Genomic DNA, 23,665 nt, shown 5'->3' with positions numbered 1-23,665 from the left:
TGTTTCTAACTCTCTCTCCCTCTCCCTTCCTCTCTGAAATCAATAAAGATATATTAAAAAAAATTTTTTTAACTTTTAAAAAATAAAAAATAGTTCACTATCTTGATTGTGGACATATATCAAAGCATCAAATTGTAGTCTTTAAATACAAAGAATTTATTGTATATCAATTATACTTCAGTAAAGCTGCTTTTATAATACGGTAAACGAGGAAAACACTGACTATTCAATAAACAGTGTTAGAATATTTGGCTACCATTTTAGGAGAACAAGTTAAAATTAGATCCTTACATCACAGCAGACATGAAAACAATTCCAATTGGATTAAAGTGCTAAATGAAAAATAAAATAAAACAAAACCCTATAAAAATGTTGGAAACGTCCAAACCCATAAGAATTTTTATGAGTTTATTTGAGCCAAACTGATGACAATTGCCTGGAAGCAAAATCTCAAGGGGGTTGAGAACATGCTCCAGAGAATGGCAGTTTTGCAGCTTATTTTATACATTTCATTCAAAGGAGGAGGCTTACGGGGGTTATAGGAAATTCACTGGTCATAGATTACGGAGGCAGAAGAAAGCAAAGTGGGGAAATCTCTGGAATTGGACAAAAAAAACCACACAAAACACATAGACACATACTTCTTTTACATAGGTGGAGTTGGGATAGTTAACCGTCAACAATTAACCTGATAACAATAACAATGAGGGGCTCTGTGGACTCTGTGGGCTCCCACTCTGTTGAGAGATTGTGCCCTGAGGGATCTGGGAAAGGAAACTACCCTGACATTTCAAAAAGGTATGTAATCACAGATGCAAAATGACAGTAGACAAACTCAAATTAAGGTAACGATTGACCTTGGTCAAGAAAGGTACCTGCCCAGGAGGCGACCACCTGCCACGACCTCCTTTTAGTTATGCTGCCCGTGGAAATGGGGTCTTCCCAGGGAGCCCCAAGAAAAGCATTTCCGGGGACCCACACCTGGGAGGATGAGGTGTGGTGGTAAGGTGTCTTGACGCTGGGCAAACACAAGGGACTGTCCCCAGGGGCCTGGCGCCTGGGTCTCACCCACAGCCAGGTGGTTCAGTTGCAGCTGCTGTGGAAGAACTCCAGCCCTGTCTTCAGCAAGCCCAGAAGGGCCAGGGGCCAGAACCTCGGTGCCATCGGTTCCGTCCATGCCCCAGCTGACTTGGGTTCCGTCTCCGTTCCCTTCGGGCCAGCTTACCGGCCAGCCCAGGCTCTCGCGTGGAGCCTGCCCTGGGCTCCGTGCAGCTGCTAGGCCCGCGGGGCTGCTATGGGGAGAGAACAAGTGGGAGAAGCCTTTATTGCTCTTTGATTACATTCCCTCAGGCTTTCAAATTGACCAATCTCTTTTCCAATCCTTCTGCCGGTTTGTGCTGGGCCCTCCTCTTAACCCAGTGGTCGGCAAACTGCGGCTCGCGAGCCACATGCAGCTCTTTGGCCCCTTGAATGTGGCTCTTCCACAACATACCACGGCCTGGGCAAGTCTATTTTGAAGAAGTGGTGTTAGAAGAAGTTGAAGTTTAAAAAATGTGGCTCTCAAAAGAAATGTCAATCGTTGTCCTGTTGATATTTGGCTCTGTTGACTAATGAGTTTGCCGACCACTGCCCTAACCAATCCGGCCTCTTTCCCAGATTAGACTCCTCCCCTTTATGGTCTCCCGCTGGGTTCCCACTGAGCCTTCCTCAAAGCAGAAAGTGGAGAAACCTCCCCCTGTGCCATCTGGGCTTCTCCTGGGCATGCACCCAGCAGAGGAGACCCGTCCCCCATCGCCCAGGGGAGGGAACTGGTTGTACTCCAGGTAGATTGGAAAGCCAGTCCTTCCTCCCTACGCGTGGGGGTGGGGGTGATGGGGGCGTTAATCCCCATGGCGGGGCAATGCTGCTTTCCCCTGGAGTTTGTGAAGCTGTAGCTTCCGACCTAATTAAGGTTGGCCTGTTTTGCTCCCCATCTCTTTCATTAATGCCTACGCTAACAGAAAGTTTTTATGTCAGACCATCCTACGTTGTTACTTTAGGTCCTCAATTTGTAAGGCTGCCAGGCAGGCCTCCCCTAAATTGTTCAGGTCTAGTATGTGGCCCTTGTGTTGGAGAATATAGTACTTTTATATCTTTAAACAGGGAAAGGTCTTTCCAATAAAGGGGATTAACACCCCTCCATCACCCTGCGTAGGGAGGAAGCACTGGCATTCCAACCTAGGGTGGGGGGGGGGGGGTGTACAGCCAGTTCACAGAGGCCATGGAGAAAAAAGTAACAATATCAGGTCTAAAATTTAAAACCTCAGATGAGAAAAGACACCATGAACAAAGGGAGTGTCTTTGACCAAAGCCTCAAGATACTCAGTAGACTATCATCGCATCTTGTAGAATTCCGTGGTGCTGAGAAGGGAAGCGTGTGGAAATAATCTGAGACAGCAGGGGCTCTCCACCTTTCTGCGCCATTGATCCTTTAGACGATTCACTGAGGTCTTTTCTCAGAATAAAATAAAACACATAAGTATATAAAATCAAACACAACAGACATGTGAACGACTTGTCATGTTTAAGAGAATTTGACGTATTAGGCAACACTTCTGCTTTTTCCTCCCCTACCTCACTGTCTCTCTTCCAATTCCTCCATTTCTTCTCCCTGTGTAGACATTGGAGAGCTGCCGGGGCCAGTCCTTGATGATCTATTCTCAATTATCTATTCTCTGGCTACACTCACTGCGGTTAAGATGACATCCACGTCATTCACATTAAACTACAATCGTTTTAAACACTATCTAGATGCTGATTATTCTCAAACTAGACCTCTCCCCGAATTCCTTCCTTACATCTGACAGCCTGTTTCACAGCTTTACTTGTTTTGATTTCCTGCCCTGACCATACCCCCCACATACCTGTTCCTGGCCTTCCCCAATTCAGCAAATTACAACTATAGTCTTACAGTTTATCAGGCCAAAAAACAAAAACAAACAAACAAACAAAAAAACACCTTACTGTTCTTTTTGAGTCTCCCCACACACACACAAAAAAAAGCCTAAAAAAATTTGGCTATCTAATTTAGCAATTCCATTAGATATAATTCTAGTCTTTGTAATGATGTCATAGTACCCTTTGCAATAGTGTGCTTAGCATGTATAGTGTTAAACAAAATAACCGTGACTCTTTAAGTTTTAGTTCCATTCCATTTCCATTATGCATCTTCTGTCTCCATGCACGCTCACGCACGCACTCCCTCGATGCTCTCCTGCAGAGCTGTAGCTTTTAATTCCAGGTGTGGGAAAAGTCCCAAATGTGGGATTCCAGCTTCCTCCCTATCTTGAATGCCATTGCCAGCTGGGCATCTGCACTTGGAGATCTGAGAGGATCCACAACAGAACTCTGCATTCACCAACCTCCTCCCTGAACCTTTGGCTCGCCACCTCATTTCAGTGTAACTCTATTTACCCAGTTGCTCAAGCCCCAAATCTTAATTTTACCTTTACTATTCTCTTTCTTTTATACCCTTTGTTCAACTTATTATCAATTCCTGACAATTGTCTTTCAAAATACTTCCCCGAATGGGGCCACTTCTCACCACCTCTCTGGTTAGTCTCCTTAAGCCCAACCACCATCGTATTTCACTGCTGCTTTTTCAGGACCCTCCCAACGAGTCTCTCACCCTCCTAAGCACCACACCGCCCGAATAGGCCTCACCTGCTAACTCCGATTTCCTGGAAGAATTTGAAAACAGAACCAGCAGTAAAAGTTCTGAGTCCTAGTGGATTTGGTAGAGAAAAGATGCAAGTATAAGCAGCCCTTAAGAAAGGGGACACTCCATCCTCGTGTCCAGGACATGAGGCGTGAGCTCTGTCTTAAATATTGCATTTTAAAAACATGGAAGACATCTAAAAAGGGATCCCAGCGGATTATCTAATGAAAGTCTTCACCTCTTCTGTGTCTGGTGAAAACTGCTTTTTCTCATCTTTTCTACCTGCCTCGTACGTGTTAGTAATTGTTATCCCTTGGTGAATCTATTGCCCTGAAACATTTTCCTCTGATGGAATAGAAGGATGGCAGGATTTTGAGCAGAGGGTGGATTGGGGTGGCCCCAGGGAGGGTAAGAAGGCATTCTGTTCCTGCTGATGGAGATGCAGGAATACGGAAGACTGTTGGCCACCAGGAAATTGCTCCCCTGATGTCTTTGTGACATTTGGGTATATTCCTTTTGGTTCACGAACAGTGGGTAGTTCTTGGAAGATTTTAGGGGCTGAATTGGTTGTCGTTGGTGTTATTGCTTGTTAGGATAGATTCTAGAGAAAAGAATTTAGCATTCTACAAAACACATTAAAATACGGCTACCTTTGATTGTGGAAGTCCCACCTAAAGATTTTTTTCAGCTGAAGAAATGCTGTTTCCAACTTCTCTACTTGTCCAAAAACATGGCATGCTCTGTCTCTCCCGTCCTTCCTCTCACCTTTGCCATGTGTTACTAGCCAACCTGAGTCCTTGCTGGTCCCTCACACAGCTCTGCGTCTCTGCTTCGCTGCTTCCTCCACCTGCAATGACTCTCCCTCACTATTTTCAACTGTGGAAAACTCCCTCGTTTTAGAGTTCTTGTTGAAATGCTGCCTCTTCCACGGAACCCTGCCTTTCCCCCACAACTGAAATTAATCTTTCTCCTATCTGCCTAGAGAATTTTATTTTTTAATCTCTTATTAGGTCTTGTTTTGTCACATATTTCACATATGTTTTCCCTACGACGCTTGAAGATGGCAAGTCTTTGGCCCTTCTCTGTGTATTCCACCTCCCTCTAGGCCTTCAAGCATCGTGGGCATTTGTAGAGTTCTGAGGGCAGTATTTTCACTGGGAGTGGGACTTCCAGCAAAGCAGATTTGTGTGGCACTCAAGTGCCCGAGCTTTCAATGCAAGCGGCCTGGGGTGGCGTCCCAGTCCAACCACTTAACCAGCTTGTGACCTTGGCTGGTTGCTCAGAACCCCAATTCCTTCATTGGTAAACTGGGAACAATAAAACTTAGTAACAATAGGGTTGTTGTGACAAGTAAATGAGGCAAATGTAAAGCACTTGGCATAGGGCCTGGCACATAGAAAAGACTTAATAAATGGTAGCCGTTTTTATTATTATTATTGCTATTACCATTAGCACTAAATCTCTATGCAGAGACAAAAGTATTCTCACCACATATTACTCTATTTAAATAAATTGGGAGAGAATTAACCGGAAAGGGATTTTGCTAGCTCTGCTAATTCCAAGGATTCCCCATAAAGAGCAAAGACCCATATTCTAGTAAAAAGTAATCACTATAGAACAATGCTATTCCATAGAAATATGAGTCCCATATGTAATTCAGAATGTTCTACTAGTCCCATTAAAAGAGGCAAAAGAGCCTTAGCCGGTTTGGCTCAGCGGATATAGCGTCAGCCTACAAACAGAAGGGTCCCAGGTTCAATTCCGGTCAAAGGCACATGCTAAGGTTGGGGGCTGGATCCCCAGTAGGGAGAGTGCAGGAGGCAGTCTATTCAATGATTCTCACCATTGATGTTTCTCTCTCTCTTCCTCTCCCTTCCTCTCTGAAATCAATAAAAATATATTTTAAAAACTAAATTTTAAAAGGGGGCAAAAACAACAGACAAAATTGATTTTATTATATTTTAATAATATATTTTATTTAAACAATATCTAAAATATTTTCACTCTAACATGTAATCCTATCTAATAAAAGAGTAATAGGCAAATTAACCATCACCCTGCTACACTCACAAGCCACGCCCACCAGCCAATCAGGAGCAAGTATGCAAATTAACCCAACCAAGATGGCTGCTGCCACGGAGCTAACAGGAGGCTTGGGTTTCCCCGGCAATGGAGGAATCCAAGCTTTCCACACACCCTGGCAGGCCAAGGCCTCCACTCAATGCTACAAAGTTTCAATTATAGAAGATAAATAAATCCCAGATACCAGGGCCTCTGTTTGAGTCACTGGGGGGCATGGCCAGCCTGCAAACCACCACAGGCCCCTCGCCCAGGCCATCCCACGCCCCAAGGGAACCCCTACCCTGATCCGGGACACCCTTCAGGGCAAACCAGCTCACCCCCACCCGTGCACCAGGCCTCTATCCTATCTAATAAAAGTAATATGCAAATTGACCATCACTCCAACACACAAGATGGCTGTCCCCATGTGGTCAAAGATCCTGCCCCCATGTGGACACAAGATGGCCACCACAAGATGGCCAGCAGGGGAGGGCAGTTGGGAGGGACCAGGCCTGCAAGGAAGGGCAGTTGGGAGGGACCAGGCCTGCAAGGGAGGGCAGTTGGGGGTAACCAGGCCTGCAGGGGAGGGCAGTTAGGGATGACCAGGCCTGCAGGGGAGGGCAGTTAGGGCCAAACAGGCTGGCAGGGGAGCAGTTAGGCATCAATCAGGCTGGCAGGGGAGTGGTTAGGGGGTGATCAGGCTGGCAGGCAGAAACAGTTGGGGCAATCAGGAAGGCAGACAGGCGAGCAGTTGGGAGCCAGCAGTCCTGGATTGTGAGAGGGATGTCCGACTGTCCGTTTAGGCATCCTACTGGGATTGGGCCTAAACGGGCAGTTGGACATCCCTCGAGGGGTCCCAGATCAGAGAGAGTGCAGGCTGGGCTGAGGGACACACACCCCCATGCACGAATTTCGTGCACTGGGCCTCTAGTCAATATAAATAATTATGAATGAGATACTTTACTTTTTTTTATTAACCCTTCAAAATCCTTTGTGTACTTTACACTTACAGCACATCTCAGTTTGCACTAGCCACATGCAGGTGCTCACTAGCGACACGTGGCTAGTGACTACCATGTTGGACAGCACAGCTTTCCAATACTAGATTTAAAAACATCTGTCTCATAACTGATTCAAAGCATTCCAGGCTTTCATTGAATATGATTGGTGTTATCAGACAACATGTGTCTCTGAAAATGATTGGGGCTGCAAGTGAGCACTGGGTTCTGGTCTTGACTTGCACATTCACTTGTTTGACATTGGACAAACCATTAATTTGTCCTGTGGCTTAGCTAGGTCACAAGGCCATAAAAAATATGACTGGTCCCTCAGTCCAGTCTGTCTTATCACCACCACTATCCCCACACTCACAGGCCTAGACTGGAGACCTGTGGCACATACACCCACACAGGTTACCTGTGGCTGAATGTTCTAAACAACTCATACCTCTATAAGATGTATTAATTGAGGCATCACCAATACTGTGGGGTCTTGAGAGTTTACTTTACACCTTCTGTCTTTTCCTCAGAGGTTATTCCACCTTATGAGAGTGTTATTCTTAGAATTTGAGTACTTTGAGTTACCTGGTCTAGTCGTTTCCATCTTGCTCTGGGCACCCACTCCAGAAGGAGGTCCAGATGCTGGCGGGGAAGAGAAGGGTAAGAGAAGAGGGACAGGGAAGGGAAGGCAGAGGAAGGGCCAATCTGGAGGATCTGGGCTCCCTGGCCTAGGCTTATCCGTGATATGTCACATTGCTGTTCATTTCATCATGCATGGGGGGGGGGGGTGTCCCTCAGCCTGGCCTGCACCCTCTCCAGTCTGGGACATCCCTCTCACAATCTGGGACCGCTGACTCCTAACTGCTCGCCTGCCGGCCTGATCACCCCAAACTGCCCTCCCCTGCTGACCTGATCACCCCCTAACTGCTCTCACCTGTCGGCCTGATTGCCTCTAACTGCTTGCTCCCCTAACAGCCTCTGCCTTGGCCCCTGCCACCATGGCTTTGTCTGGAAGTAAGTCGGACATCTGAAAGATGTCCGGTCGACCCAGTCTAATTAGCATATTACCCTTTTATTAGTATAGATGGTTTTAAAAAAAAGTTTGAAACCAAGGTCTTATTTCACCTTTATTTAGGTGGGAGGACCACAACACTTGCCCAAACTTACACAACTCAGTCTCAGTGAATTTTTATTCAAAATGCTATTACCTCCTACATTCACCTGTTAATCTTAAGAGATTTAGAAAAACTTACTGGACTTACTAATAGAAATACCCTTTGACAACTGAGGCCTGTTGACAGGAATGAACTGGTCACCTTGAGTTAATTTCATGTGAGCAGGTGTGAACTTCTGTGGGGAGGCAGGTGGGTGAGGAAGAGGGCTGCTTTTGCCTCTTCTGTGACCCAGAGGTGACCTGCCACACCGGACAGCAATGCCTCTGCCCCACCAGGGAAGGTGGCATCTGTACGGATGCTGGAGGCTTTCTTCCATGGTCTTTCTACTGCAAATCAGTCCATCAACACATTAGCAGAAGAAGGAGTTAATGCAGGAGCACAACACAAATCTCAAATGTGTGTTTTAAAGCATACACTAACTTTATTCTGACCTTACCCCAGATTATTATAATAACATCCAATGACCAAAAGTTATTTCAGCCACTAAGGTTGATTTGTGTTCAAGGCCCAGACAGTCTCTACCATTCACCCTGTTTTCTAAACTCAAAGCTGCATTTTCTCTTGCTTAAAAAATTTGCATATTTTCTCAGTGCCTGTTTCTGACTCACAATAAACAATGCCCAGACCTCCTGCCAAAAAAATGTCCAAATGCGAAATAGTTGCTATAATGGTCGTTTTTGTGATGGCAACTTTGCGCTGTGTGCTTTTAAATTGTAATTACTTTTTTCCCTTACAAAAGATGTGTATCTGTCATGATTGCTGCAATTATGATTCTATATGAGCAAACGCTTATGAAAGATTCATGTCATCACTGTGCTTCAGAAAACCCGTGCCCTTCAATAAGCTTCCTTTGGTGACTGTTTATATGTTTGTGTTTAATTTGTGGCAGAGAAATCTAATGAGAAGCCATTAATCATTGAGTGCATATAAAAATCTGTGTCTTTAACTAAATAGACCAAAGTGAATAGGGCAAGCCCATTATTGGCATGACTTGATTTAGAATCATGGGATGCTAATAGGGAAAGCGACTTGAGAAAGATAATCTATCTAACCTCATTTTACAGATGATACTCAAAATTAGGAGGGAGGAACATGTGGTTTAGTGATTGAAAACCCAAGCTCAAAGCCTGGACCTGGCACTAAGGAATCACGGCACCAGACAGAGTGACTCCTCATTCACGCCTGTTTTCAAGGCAAATGGGCTGAATCCACGAATTGATGAAGTGCCTTAGGGGCCTTCCTGAGGGAAGAATGAAGGGAACCCCGAGATAGGCTCAGATCCCACCTCCCACCTAGTCCATTAGAGCAGCCTCACCTGGCTCTATTTTATCTTGTAATAATTGAAAAGGGAATTCCTTGGCTTTCTTCACTATCCCCCTTTTTTTAAAAAATATGTTTTTATTGAGTTTAGTGAGAGAGCAAAGGAGAGGGAGAGAGGGAGAGAAGCATCAACTGGGATCGAGCCGTAACCTGGGCATAGGACCTGACTGGGAATAGAACCGGTGACCTCTCAGTGCATGGGACCACATCCAACCAACTGAGCCACACCGGCCAGGGCTTTCTTCCCCCTTTTTATTTTATTTTATTTTTTTTAAAAAAATATTTTATTGGTTTTTTACAGAGAGGAAGGGAGAGGGATAGGGAGTCAGAAACATCGATGAAAGAGAAACATCGATCAGCTGCCTTCTGCACACGCCCCACTGGGGATGTGCCCGCAACCAAGGTACACGCCCTTGACCAGAATCGAACCCAGGACCCTTCAGTCCACAGGCCGACGCTCTATCCACTGAGCCAAACCAGTTAGGGCTCTTCCCCCTTTTTAAAGTTTAATGTTTACTGAGGTCCTTTCTCCAAGTCTTAGGATTGGAGATGGATCAATGAACTCTCGTATTTGTGGCTCATACAGCAAGTCTTTACTGAGCACCTTTTGTACTGCTAACTGCGTTCACAGTGTTTATAAGCACAGGCTCTGCTCTCGAAGGTCCCAGTCCAGAAATGGAGAGTCACAGAACAGGGTGGCAGCCTCTCTGGGAATTTAAGCCCAGGAGGGAGCCTTGGGTGCACATAGGAGGGGCAATCAACCTGTCGGGGAGAAGTTTAGAATTGACTTCCCAGAAGAAATACCTGATGGTAGACCTTCCTTTTAATGTTCTTTACTTTCTTTCCTATCTGTCTTTAATAAAAGCTACCAGGACGTCTTTCAGAAAAAGATGAGAAACCAAAGATTCAAAAACTGTTAACGTTTGTCACTCACTGACTGGAATCCTGGGAAAATTCTTTAATCCCTGTAAAGCTCCATCTGGATATACTGGCCTAGTAAATAATAGAGTGTACCTGGATATATCAACATCTGGATATACTGGCCTAGTAAATAATAGAGTGTACCTCAAAACATTGTCACAAAGATTAAATTAGATAACACAAGTAAAAGTGCTTATCCTATATAATAAAAGGCTAATGTGCAAATTGTCCCCTTGACCAGGAGTTGGACCAGGAGTTTGACCAGGGGGCGGGCCAGCTGGGCAGTCCTGGTCAGTCCTGACCCCAATCACCCCCCACCCCTCTGATTGGGGCGGGCAGGCCAAACTCCACCTGTGTCCAAATTCGTGCACCAGGCCTCTAATCTATCTAATAATAAGGTAAATATGCAAATTGGTTGGGATGTCATCACGTAATGACTGTTTAGCCGGCTGCATACGCCGGGCTGTGTGCGAGGTGTGTCCCCAGCCCCTCCCCCAGCCCCACCCCTGATCAGCCTCTCCCATCCCAATTGAGGGTGGGGTGGCTAGCCAACCACCTGCCCCCCCACAGCCCCTCTCCCAGGCCAGCCACGCCCCCACACTTTCCTGGGGCTGGGGGTACCCCGCAGGCTGCAGGCACGGTGTCAGTCAGAGACCAAGGTCCTGGCTGACCCTGGCCTAGAGAGTCCCGAAAACCTCAGCAGTGACCAAAGACCCAGACCGAGTGGAAAGGTCTCTGCTGGCGCTTATGGCTCAAAGTGCCAGGAGGAGGCAGAGAGTCTTGAACCTGCAACCCTGGCATCTGCACACCAAGCCTTGGGGTACACCACGCCGGTGGCGCCAGTGGGTGAAAGGGGGAGAGCAGGGAGCTGGGATGCAGAGCTGGGGGGCACCTAGAATCTTTGGGAGCAGCCCCCTCACCTGCCCCCTGGCTGTGGTGTCGGGGTGTGGGGAGAGCCGCCTGCCGAGGTTGCTGTGACCTGTGCGCTCTGGCCATCAGGCCCTGCTCCCAGCCCAAATCCAGGTTCCGACAGGTGAGCGAGTTTCACCAACCCCCAGCCTCAACTCTCCCCAGCTGCAGGAGTGGAAGGAAGCCAAGTGCCTGGTTTCCTGCACCATCTCCTTCAGCTTCCCGAGGTCCAGGCACAGCTCAGGCTTGGTCAAAGCCCTTGGTCAGCTCTGCTGCTTGCCTTCCAGGGGCGGCTAGCCCTGAGCCTGGTGCTGTGCTCAGAGAAGCAGCTGCCACTGTGCTCAGTTAAATACGAGAAATCAAAGAGCCGAAAGTAAATATCCTCCCAGCCCCTTCCTACGCCCCCGGGCGAGGAGGGCTGGGATGGGGGTAATGGAAAACGGCTGCTGCTTTGCATTTTATAATGAAAAGACTCCTGCTATGTAGAGAGGAGAGCTGATTCCTTTCCAGCAACAAACACCTGGCACGTTCCCTGCCCCAGCCCTGAAGCCTGACAGCACCTAGCAAAGGTGTGTCCACACAGCCACATTGGTCTGTCTCCTGGAACTTTGGGAGCAAGTTTAAGCTGCACTGATTTAAAAAAAAAAAAAAAATGAAGATTGAAAAGCACCTCTTTGTACTCAAATGGCACTAATTTTGTCGTCTGTGTTGATTTTGAGGCAGAGCGCAAATAGGTTCATGGGAAAAGCAGAAAAACAAAGGGAAAGGGAGAGGATTCTGCCGTCCACAGCACTGAACGTTGTTTTTTGTTATTTTTCCTTCTGTTCTTCAAGTCAATATATGCCATTTAAACCACTTTATGGCATTAGGTAATGAGCTAACGCTTCCTCTATTAAGAGCAAGCAGCAGTGCCTTTCACATGAGTCGCAGACATTTAATCCATTCAAATGGAGCATACTGAGTGGAGAGAATGGTATGTGTCCTTATATAAAGAACTTGGCATTATGATGCTATATGGCTAAAGATTTTATTTATTTTGCAATTTAGAGAACGTAGACAAATCTGGCACTGAAAATGAATGTGCATGCTTAAGTGCATGACTTTATTTTCCTCTGTAATGACCAAACATTACGATTCATTAACAGTAGCAAAATTACAGTTATGAAGTAGCAACGAAAATAATTTTATGGTTGGGGTCACCACAACATGAGGAACTGTATTAAAAGGTTGCGGCATTCGAAAGGTTGAGAACCACTGTACTAGGAGATCACGCTGGTGCCTAAGACGAATGAAGTGGGCAGGCCACGTGACCTGGAGAGTACACGCCTCATGTCCTGGAAGCAGTCTAGACTCCGTGCCAGCCTGTCCCTTGAAGGGCCTCAACATTGTGAGATTGCCTGCATTCTCCAATGGGATTTATTTTTTTAAATGTGAGTGTGAACTATCCCAGTTTGCAAAAGCCCCTCCTCTCTCTTGCCTAACAGTAAAATCACTCCTGTGCTTAAATCCCGTGACTCCCTCTTGCCTTGACTAGGAGTTCAAGTTCTTCTTTTTTTTTTTTTTTAATATATTTTATTGATTTTTTACAGAGAGGAAGGGAGAGGGATAGAAAGTTAGAAACATCGATGAAAGAGAAACATCAATCAGCTGCCTCCTGCACACCTCCTACTGGGGATGTGCCCGCAACCAAGGTACATGCCCTTGACCGGAATCGAACCTGGGACCTTTCAGTCCACAGGCCGACGCTCTATCCACTGAGCCAAACCGGTTTCGGCATGGAGTTCAAGTTCTTTACTTCGGTGTTTGGGGTCCGCTGCACATATAATGCTGAGCCAAGCGCGGTTCCTTGAAGGAGCGCTCAGTCGTGTAGGGAGACCTGGTAAACAGGCCTTCACTCAGAGGGCCGTAACTCTCTGAGGGGCCCTGCCCTTGCACACTGCATAATAAGGTGTGTTGGTGGGCTCCCTGAGGAAAAGGGACTGGTGTTTGGAGCTTAAGGTTTGTTGACTGAATGAATGAATGAATGAGTGAAATAAAAGTTCTGTATAGTTCACCTCTATTGGGGTTTCCCAGGCTTCACATAGGCTAAAATACACCCAGTCAGTTTAAAATCCAACTCACCACAGTTCACTACAGATTTTTCTGTTGTTGTTGTTGTTTGTTAGTTTGTGTTTACATTCAAACCCAGAAAGGAAAACATTTTTAAGACAAAAACGAAAGACCAACTATCACAAGTGCTACTTTGAGTCCCACTACTTTGAGTACTTCCATGGGGGTTAAACCTGGTCCCATCCACTGTCCTCACACTCTGTAATTTCCAACTGCTGGAAGGAGGATTGACATCCTTCATGATGATCCTAAATGCAAGCTATTTGAACAAGGAATGACAAAATCCCTTATGAAATGAAAAGTAAAAGTGAAAGATATTCGATAAACTTTAAAAGGTTTGCCAACCCATTTTCTTTCTCAACTTCCAGAATTCCCTTATCTTGAATGTCGAAATTTGACTATTCTGTACTATATTACAGCACTTGTGTTTTTTAAAAAATATTTTTATTTATTTCAGAGAGGAAGGGAGAGAGATAGAAACATCATCCATGAGAAAGAATCATGGATCAGCTGCCTTCTGCACGGCCCCTAGTGAGGATTGAGCCTGAGACCCAGGCATGTGCCCTTGAAGGGAATCGAACCCGGGACCCTTCGGTCCGCAGGATGATGCTCTATCCACTGAGCCAAACCGGCCAGGGCACAGCAGCACTTACTTGTTAATCATGATCCCTCACACTTCAAACTAATGAATGGGAGGGTCGATCTAAGGTTGTACCTTGTTATAGTGACATTTTTTCTCAAAAAACAAATTACCTATAACATGCTTACCAATAGTATATTCCAAGCAAATCCTTGAGAGATTTTTCTAAAGGAGCAGCATTGCCAACCTGAGTTTTTCTCCACTCTGAAATACCGAAATTAATATGACTTCCTGGCTGTCTCCTACCCAGAGTAGCTTTAAATGGCATGCAGTCTACAGAGGCTTGTTTTCATTTCTTGACCTTCCGCTCATTCAGTATTTCTGTGAAGGGAAAGAAAATGTTTTACACTTAGGGGTTTTAGTTATAAAGGAGGGGGAAAGGTAGAAATGTGTGCTGAGTAAACCCAGGTCGCCCCGAGGGCACTGTCCTTACAGCTTTTCAAAAGGGAAAGTGGTGCTTAAAAAAAGTCATTTCCAATATTTCCCCCAGACCCTTGTCATTCAGATGAACTCTGAACTGAGACTCTTTGCATCTCATTTTCTCATTAGGTTTTATTACAGCCAATGAAACTTTCAGGAGCGAAGTACTTCCGTTCTCAAGGGTACTCCAGACTCCCATAATGTCTGTGAAATGGTTTTTAATCAAGCTTTAGGGATTAGAAAGAAAAGTGAGAAACTTGGGGAGGGGGGGGGACTTGGACCCTCTCATCTCTATGCTAACCTATGCTAACCGAAGTGTGGTTTTTCTGGTCCTTTTTCTTCCCTGGGGGCTTTGGGGTGGGGGTGGGGTGCAGGGAGGGGGAAACCAGGATTAAAAAGCGGAAATGGCCCTTGGCTTGAAATTCCATTTAAAATAATTTAAAGATTTCTCTTTAAATTCCCTGGAAATACAGGTCACTTCCTCGAGAAATGTGGATGGATTAGCCTTAAACCCATGGTCCAGGAAGGATTTAGTACAGTAAATAAATGCTTTAAAATGAAGTCACCGTATTGAGAAATGGCATCTGCTCCACACACTTAGACCAGAAGTGCCAACAGAAAATCCAGTGGCTGTGTTTTAACACGGAAGGTTGAAAAGCATTTTGTGTCCTCCCCTTACAATATGCCATCCATTTCCGAGTTATTGAATGTTTACTATGCATCAGGCTTAAGACTGGTTCTTGTCCTCCAAGAACTTATACTTTAGTTGAGGAGCCAAATTTTAACAGGATTTTTAAAGGAAAGGAGCGGTAGAAGACAGTATAATTAAGTGGTAAACAACGTGGTACAGATGCTAAGTGACCTGGGATGTTAGTGGAAGAGAAAGATTGCTGAGGGCCGAGACGCTCAAGAGTATGTATTTTCAATAAACTCTCCAGATGATGCCAAATTTAAAAGTTGTTATACTTGCTGCTAATTTGTCATTTGAAAGCATTTACGTGATTCACCACGGCTTTGCAGCCAGCAGCTGTTCCGAAGGGACGCAGAAGCAGGCAGGGGACAGATCTTCAGACTCTCCCCCTGAATTTACTAATGAAGGAAAAAGACACCCTTTCTTGTTGGGTAACAGACACAAAATTTGAGCAGATTTTGCATGGTGAATATGAGATTTAATGAGCAGGAATACAGACCCCTGGCTGTTAGTTTTGGTGTGGGTTTTTGCTCCTATTAAACTTTTTTCTTCAGGTTAAACAATGTCTAAGCTTTGGAGATGAGTCAGTCTTAAAATCTATTTGCACAATCGATTTTCCTTCTTAAGAAAAGTGCACTAAAAGTGCACTAGAATTTCTCAAGGCAATGAGAGAAATTTCTCGTTCCTAAAAATGATGGGGGCGGAGGGGGGCATTTAGCAACCTTTAAAGTTGAGGCATCTATCTGCACAGCAACGTATCTTTTGAAATCACACGTGTGCCCTTACACCCTTGGCCCTAAAAATTATTTCTACTCTATAGTTTAGCAAATATCCTGGTCTCCTGGTGTCACCATTTCAATCTTTGCAAAGGCAGGCACTTTGAGCTAAATTAGATTTGTTATAATAACAGAGTTTCACCTGCTTAAATAGGGGCATGTCTCAGCTTGTGTTTTGAGTAACTTTAGGCAAGTTTGGAGAATTGTAGTAAGCAAGCATCCCCCCACCCCCACCCACCCCCACCCCCACTAGATTGCGTTCAGAGTCTTCCCAAGAAACGCCAGTTATGTCCCCAATTCTAAAGAGAGGGACTCTTTCCTAACAGTGGTACAAGCAGGCCAAAGAGCACGCTCTCGTGTTTCTCCAAGGGGAGGGAGCCCGCGGGAATAGTGCGAGATCGTTAATTTAGCCTCGGAAAAGGCTGCCTGGGAACGCTCCGACCGGCCCTCCAGCCAGCGGCGTGCGCGCGCGCTTCCTCCTCCCGGCCTCCCGGGCCCCGTTTGCATTTCTAATGCAAGTGACCCGACCACGCCAGAAAGTGGTCTCGGGGGCAACACAAAGCCAGCCAGCCCGCCCGCTGCCGGGGCGCCCCGATGCATCCATATTCCAGAGCCCCCGGGCTTCCCGCTCCTCCGGGTGTCCCCCGCCCCGCCCCGCTGCGGGCGCAGACTCCGCCCCGTTCCTTAAGTTGCAGGCGCGTCGCTCGCGGTCCCAGAGCACATGCCCGCGGGCTCCCTGCGCGCCCCTCCGCTCCTACCTGCTGGGCTTCCCCGGGCATTGCCTGGGCGCCCTCCCACCCGGCACAGGGTCCGCAAAGGTAAGTCGACCGCCCGGGCTCCGTCCTGCTGGCGGGATGCCTCGTTTCCCCCAGCGGAGGAGCCGCGAGGGTCAGCGCTAGCCATTTTGGCCGATCGAGTCCACGTTGGTCCCTGAATGTCACGCGCGTGCGGTGTCTCCCGGGGCCGGGTGGTGTGTGCGGGTTTGGAGTTGGTCCCTCGGGGCGCCGAGGGGCAGGTTGCGGCTGGAGATCTGGACGAGGATCAAGGCTGGGCGGCTCTGCTGAGCGGCGACGGGCTGGCGACGGCGATCGGAGATTAGGAGGAAAAAAATCTGGGCTTTGGCGTCTCCCCCTCATCACCTCTCCCTGCACGTTTACTCTGCTGGGAGGCGTTTCAACAACGTGTAGGTCTTCCTATCGCCGACGCCACCCTGTGATTGTATTTAAAAGTCAACACACTGGGAAGCAAGTCTTTTTTTTTTTTTTTTTTTCCTTTCCACACTTGGATTTGCCAGCAGCGCCCGAGGCTTTGCCAGTGACCTCCCCCACGGTCGCACACGCAGGCTGCTGGTGTTGCCAGACACACACGTCCACGGGCACGGTTGGTTGTTTTTTTTTTTTTCTTGGCTTGATCCGTGGTAAAGATTAGGGGTTAGAAATCTTGTAAAGCAACAGGAGGTGTCCCTTGATTTTTTTTCAAAAACGATTTCCACCTCTGCAGAGAGTTACTTAGATTTTAGTAACCTGGGAACACTTGAAAGAAACTAGAAACGGCGCGCCGTAACGTTTGGAATGGAAATTGGATTCATCTCATCTGGTCTAGAAATTCCCTCCCATTTAAAATACTCGGGAGTCGGGATAGTTTCCTCAGAAGACCTCAGTGTCTCTGCCACAAAGACAAAGACTGCTTTGCACTTGCCCTTGTAACAAACGTGGGAATTTATGATGACTTCAGGTGGTGTATAGATGTGCCCAGAGTACTTTTCTTATTTTACAGAAAAAAAAAAACAAAAAAGAATTCAGAAGTTGCCTTGTGAGATAGTCAAATGTGGTCGCCAGCTCCTGTGGCTCCTGTGTTCTTTTCATGGCCATGTGCACTAGTTGATAATACGATGATTTCTTAAATGAAGAAAATAGCCGCTTCATTATTTATAACAGGAAGCTCCTACGGTGAACTATCAATACCTCAATTCACTTGATTGACCTGGTTATGCCTTCGCCGTGCTTACAACATAAGCCAGCAAGTAATTATTGAGTGTTTCCTGTGTCTTCAATTCAACTGGACGTTTATTGAGGGCGAACATTGTGCAAAGCACTCAGCTAGGTTCTGGGAAATGGGGTGGGGGTAGGAGTGTTCAGTCATCCCAGCTCTGATCTACCCTTTTGTAGCCTCCTTGGAGGGGGAAAGACAGATTTCTTAAAAGTAGAACACACATGCTGAAACCGGTTTGGCTCGGTGGATAGAGCGTCGGCCTGCGGACTGAAGGGTCCTGGGTTCGATTCCGGTCAAGGGCATGTACCTTGGTTGCGGGCACATCCCCAGTGGGAGGTGTGCAGGAGGCAGCTGATCGATGTTTCTCTCTCATCGATGTTTCTGGCTCTCTGTCCCTCTCCCTTCCTCTCTGTGAAATATCAATAAAATATATTTAAAAAAAAAAAAAGTAGAACACAGGTTTCTGTTCGTGTATTCTGAATGTATGCCCATTTCCCACACGTGGCCCGGCAGATAATGCACAGCCGAGGCGTTGTACTTCCATTGGGATTCCGTTTCTCACTGACCTCTCCACTGGAGACGTAACTCTTGTCTCTTTCTCTCGCTCTAGGTGTGTTCTCAAACACCAAAGAGGCCTGGCTTTCTGGGGGTGATTCCGAGACGTCGAGGTGCAAAGAAGAGACCCTCCTGGAGAAGTAAAGTATGACGAAAAGCAACGGGGAAGAGCCCAGAGCGGGTGGCAGGATGCAGAGGTTCCAGCAAGGCGTCCGGAAGCGCACACTCTTGGCCAAGAAGAAAGTGCAGAATATCACAAAGGAGGATGTTAAAAATTACCTTTTTCGGAATGCTTTTGTGCTGCTCACCGTCACCGCGGTTGTTGTGGGTAAGTCGTTGGCTAACAAACCAAAGGCTCGATCTTGTTTCTCAGGGGCCTCCGGCGGCCTGGGAATACTATCAGATGGACTGCTTGTAGGCATTCAGCATGATAGCCCAGGCTCCCTTCTGGCTTTGAAGATTTTTTCCCCCAGTAAATGACAGTCCCTTGGCATGTTTGGAGCAATATATGCATGGGAATCTGAAAGAAGCATCATTAGGCATTCTGAAAATCGATTGATTGATTGATTGTGTGGAAAGGGAAGTAAATCAAATGTTTTCCCAACTCATAGAAGGACAAAAGAGTAATCATTTAATCATCAGGCCTGAGCAGTTGAATAACAAGTAAAAAAAAAAAAGCAAGCGTGCTAGATTTGGCCAAAATGTGATCATCATACAATGTCACTTTCACTTAAAACTGATTTATACAATTAGTACACCCAAAATGAGATACACGTCTCTCAAGAGTAATTGTATTCTAACTGGTGCTGATTTGAGTAGCCACCTTTTAGATGTAAAGGCCGAATCTTTAAATGTGTTTGCACTCTCTCGTAAAGTGACTAGGAAGGGTAAGTGGGGGGAAATGTTGACACAGATCTCTTGCATTCATTGCCCTGAAGCGCCGGCCACAAATAGCTATACCTTTTTGAAACATCTCAGCCTCTTACAGATTTAGGATGGTTGATAGCAATCTGTATTAATCAAACATTATTGTCTTGTTTGATGTATTGGCATCTGAAATAGTAGTCTGTTACTTATGGGTAGCATTGATCCTACTTTAAAATATAGCTGAAAAAACTACTTACCTACTTGGAACTTTTGACTGACCCCATATAGAAATCCTTTGTAAGTCAATGCCATGCTGTAAAAAAAATTTTTTAAATGCTTTAACTTAAATTTCTAATAATCTGTTACCATAAAATGGTCATTTTTTACAATTTCAATCTCTGCCTTGGTGTTTGCCAAGATCTCCCATCAAATATAAAGAGATAATGACAATAAAAACCAAGAAAATTTTGTAGCATGTAAATACAATTATAACTTCCCCCTCCCCTCCCAAAATAGGATTGTTCAATTGCAGATAAGTAGGAATACAGCGGAAGAATTGTTTGTCACAAGACCTTAGACATATTCCATTTCAACATCTTTGGCCCCTGTTAGTAATAGTTGATGATTAATGACTTCAGTTCCTTGTAGAGATGTTCAAAGACAGTGTCCAGATTGAGGTAGGGAAGTAATGGTTTTCTTTAGCAGGCTCCCAGCTTCGAATATGTTCCTGGAAGAAGTATTCCAGCATTGTGTCATTGCCTTGGACGTTGATGTAAAATGCTGTATGCTCACCTCGTTTTTTGCTTTGAATTACGGTCGTTGTCAAGACAAGCGATAGCTGCAGACGAATAGTGACCAGCTATAAATAGTACCATTCCATCTACTTTCTAGGTGTTTTGTGTATATTAGCTTACTTATCCCTTCAACAAGCTTCTGAAGTGAGTGGGTAGGGATGAGGACTGTGATCCTTATTTTATAGATGAGGAGACTGAACAAGGGGACATCAAGCAACTTGACCCAAGACGTGCAGCTGGTAAATGCTAGAGCTGGAAGTCAGATTCAGGCTGTCTCCTACCGGAGGCCATTCTCTTCGCCGCTCTGCCAGCCCACCTTTCTCCTCTGTTGACTTTTTGACATCTTGTTAGAGATGCCAGGCGGGGAAATGTTGCTGTCTTGGTGGAGGCCAACAAGCAGTGCCAATGCATTCATATAGCACTGTCATTTTACTAGATGATTTACCCATTTAGATTCGGCAGAAAACTTCTAAATCTCCTACAACCACATCCCTCTCATTCATTTAACAAATACCCATTTATTTTGCAATCCCATACATATAATAATAGAGCTCAGTGATACGGGAGTATGTTTGGAAAAGATGCAGAAACGCTTTTTCAAAATGGTATTGTAAAACCAGAAGCGTTCAGTTTCTAGGACAGAAATGTTTCAGTAAAAGAAGAGGGGAATGGAAAGTAATAAAACATGAGCCTAGAAAGCAGACTGATGGAGAAGTAAGTTCATGATGACAAATAAATAATATATCTAATGGAAAGAAGATAATGTCAGAATTAGAGAATCTGTGAGCCCTGGGGCCATTTCCTAGCCCAACGAGGACTTTCCTGAGATCGGTGAGAACTGCAATAAGTTGGCTGAGCTGGCGGAGATAACTTGGCAGGATGCCCCGGTGGTTGGCTTTTCGAATGGAAACTGAGGAGGCAGACGTAACAAGAAGAAGGCACGAACAAAGAAACACATAAAAAGAGCTCATTGACAGTCAGAGCGACCACGGAGTCTACACCAAAGACTTGGAATCACAAATGGACAACTTAGTAGCAGACAGAGTTAGGAGAGAAGGAAGAGCCCTTCAGTTACATCTGGGTGCATCTCCCATGGAGGGCCCCGTGGACACAAAGGCTCCATTTAGCTTGTCACAGGGTACATGTCTAAGCAGCCCTAAAAGAAATCATAGGGGAAGAACATGTCTAAACGGCAACTCTTAAAGTCACATTGAAACAATAAAAATAAAATAAAGTTTAAAATAAAAAGTAAGTACAGACAGTCCTCGGCTTACGTGGGACTTGACATACATCGTTTCATGGTTACGTCGCCATCTCCCGTTTATTTATTTAAAAAAAAAAGTGCCATCATTTCGACGTATGTACATATGTGCTTTATGTTTTTTATTATTTATTTACCACAAGTAAAGGTCAGGAATTGTTATCTTTCTTTTAACTTTTTTTGCTGGGTCACGTCAATACGGCTGTGTATGTGCTCCATGTGAGTGACATAGGTGCTTACGGAGGTGGGTTCAGACTTACGTCGCGCCGTAGGAACGGATCTCCCATGTAACCTGCGGACCTACTGTAGACATCAGCTCTAATTTATTTGCTGTCTGGAAATAGACTAGCGAGGAAGAAGAAAATAGTTGCTTTCCCCAAAGATGAGATGAGGAGAACTATAGCTGTTACTTAGTTTTCAGATTCTTACGTTCTAATCACTTAAACATAAAAAAGACAGAAAACCTATATATTGAGGTAATTTTTTTGTTCAGTCTGTTTTGTTTTGTCTTTTAGAAATAAAATAAATGTACCTTTAGTATGTAGAAATGGAAACTAGGAAGTATTACGGAGGAGTAGAGACATGGGACTTTTTTATTCAGAATAAAGCAGAGAGTTGGAAATATTTCCTACCAGTTCCTTTGCAAGCACAGGCACAGACCCACCGGTGTGACGTCTTTCTAAGCAATGACGTTTCTGACGTCATTTCTAAGTGATGTCCCAGTCTGAGTGTGCCATGCCATGTAACACAGCCCCTGTAATCAGAGCAGGCTAGCAACCTGAGAGAAGGCAGCGCCAAGTGCTAAGTCCCTTTAAAAGTTCATTACTAAAGTGTTAGATAGGTGCCTTCTAGTGCTGCCGCAAACCTCTGTCTGACAAAAACCACGCTGGGCAGAGAGGTTTCCTTCTTCCTCCAGGAAGCACTTTTCTTGCTTCAAATTGTAGTAAGTTAGAGTAACCTCAGACATCTCGCTGAAAGACATGAAAAGTCCCGTGTCATGTCCATGTCACAGAATGCCTACTCTTTACATGTCCAGGGAACAGACAGCACAATAAAAATTAAATCTCAGGCCAAAGCAATGGATCACAAGCTCAGCTGGGAGGGGAGGGGATCTGTAAATAGAATTGCATAGAATCGGATGTTGGTTTTACAACTAGCACCTTCCTTTGCTGTTGGTGCGCACACACGTGCGTGCGCGCACACGTACACACACACACACAGTTTATGTTTGGGTTATTCTTTTGTGAGTTTGAGAGAAATTGGTGTCTTTTCAGAAAAGAAAACATACTGCTTACATGTGCATAAAGCATCTTTGGCAATAAACTTAAATTTATTAATGGTGCAAAGACGTCATTGCAATTCCCTAATATCTCTGAAGAATCCTATATAATAAAAGGCTGATAAGCAAATCGACTGAACAGCCGAATGACCAGTTGCTATGACACGCACTGACCACCAGGGGGCAGACGCTCAACACAGAAGCTGCCCCCTGGTGGTCAGTGTGCTCCCACAGGGGGAGCACCGCTCAGCCAGAAGCCAGACTCACGGCTGGCGAGCACAGCGGTGGTGGTGGGAGCCTCTCCCGCCTCCACAGCAGCACCAAGGACCCCTGGGGGATGTCCGCCTGCCCATGGGGAGTGGGCCTAAGCCGGCAGGCAGACATCCCCCAAGGGGTCCTGGGCTGCAAGAGGGCACAGGCCAGGCTGAGAGGACCCCCCTTCCCCCAGTGCATGAATGTTGTGCACCGGGCCTCTAGTATATGTATAAGAAACTGGTCACCATGGCTGTGGCTTGAGATAGAAGTTGGGTGTCTGGGGAATGGGGTGGAAGAAATAGTACTTTCCTCTAAACTTTTTGAAAGTTTGACTATGTTAACCACATTGATATATTATTTCCGAGTACTGTTATCTGCTAAATAAAAAGTTTATTTTTTATAAGAAGATTCTATGCTATTCAGCAATTTAACAAAAATTAAGTGCTACGTATCTGTCCCTGTGCTGTTAAGCATTGGGGAGTCTGCCCCCGGGTCGTTTAGCAGGAGAGATGGATGAAAATGAGACGACAAAGGAATATACAAGGTTCACAGGTGATATTAGGGAAGTTTGTCATTAACTCTCAATGTTGGTAATGAGATCATAGAGTGCATGCTGTTCTACAGATGTCCTTCTGTATCGGCACTTTAGAGGCTCCGCTTTCTTGTTAACAACCCAGATGTGCCACGTGGAAGACAATACGAATGTTGCTTTCCACCTGGATTCATGGGCCGGCAGTGCTATTTAGTAGCTGTGTGACCCTGAAGGAGGAGGTGCACTGCTCCAGCCTCGGTTTCCCCATCTACCATTGCTCGGATACTACGTACTGCACACTTCCACTGGGTGCCACCACTGTTGTGAGTGCTGGTAGTATGTTAGCTTCATTTCGTCCTCACAGCATGCCAGGCAGGGAGGTATTCGTAGTCTCATTTTGCAGATGAGAAAAC

General features: G+C 45.6%; 1 protein-coding gene across 2 annotated transcripts in view; it reads left to right on the top strand.

Annotated features, from left to right (window-relative positions):
• Positions 1-16,396: 16,396 nt before the first annotated feature.
• Positions 16,397-23,665, top strand: part of SLC1A3 (solute carrier family 1 member 3) — a 79,680-nt gene continuing 72,411 nt past the window's right edge. Inside the window, exons 1-2 of one of the 2 annotated variants that reach the window (XM_080681022.1) lie at positions 16,397-16,535; positions 18,320-18,592. In XM_080681022.1, the coding sequence (XP_080537148.1) occupies positions 18,412-18,592 (181 nt within the window). In that variant the 5' untranslated portion in view covers positions 16,397-16,535; positions 18,320-18,411. Of the gene's footprint in view, positions 16,536-17,926; positions 18,009-18,319; positions 18,593-23,665 lie in introns of those variants that run through there. The other variant, XM_080681023.1, reaches the window with a different exon arrangement.

Source organism: Plecotus auritus (genome assembly GCF_963455305.1).
Source record: "Plecotus auritus genome assembly, chromosome: 7".
Classification (NCBI taxonomy): domain Eukaryota; kingdom Metazoa; phylum Chordata; class Mammalia; order Chiroptera; family Vespertilionidae; genus Plecotus; species Plecotus auritus.
Note: the sequence above shows the minus strand (reverse complement) of the source record. Positions and strands in the feature narration are given on the sequence as shown.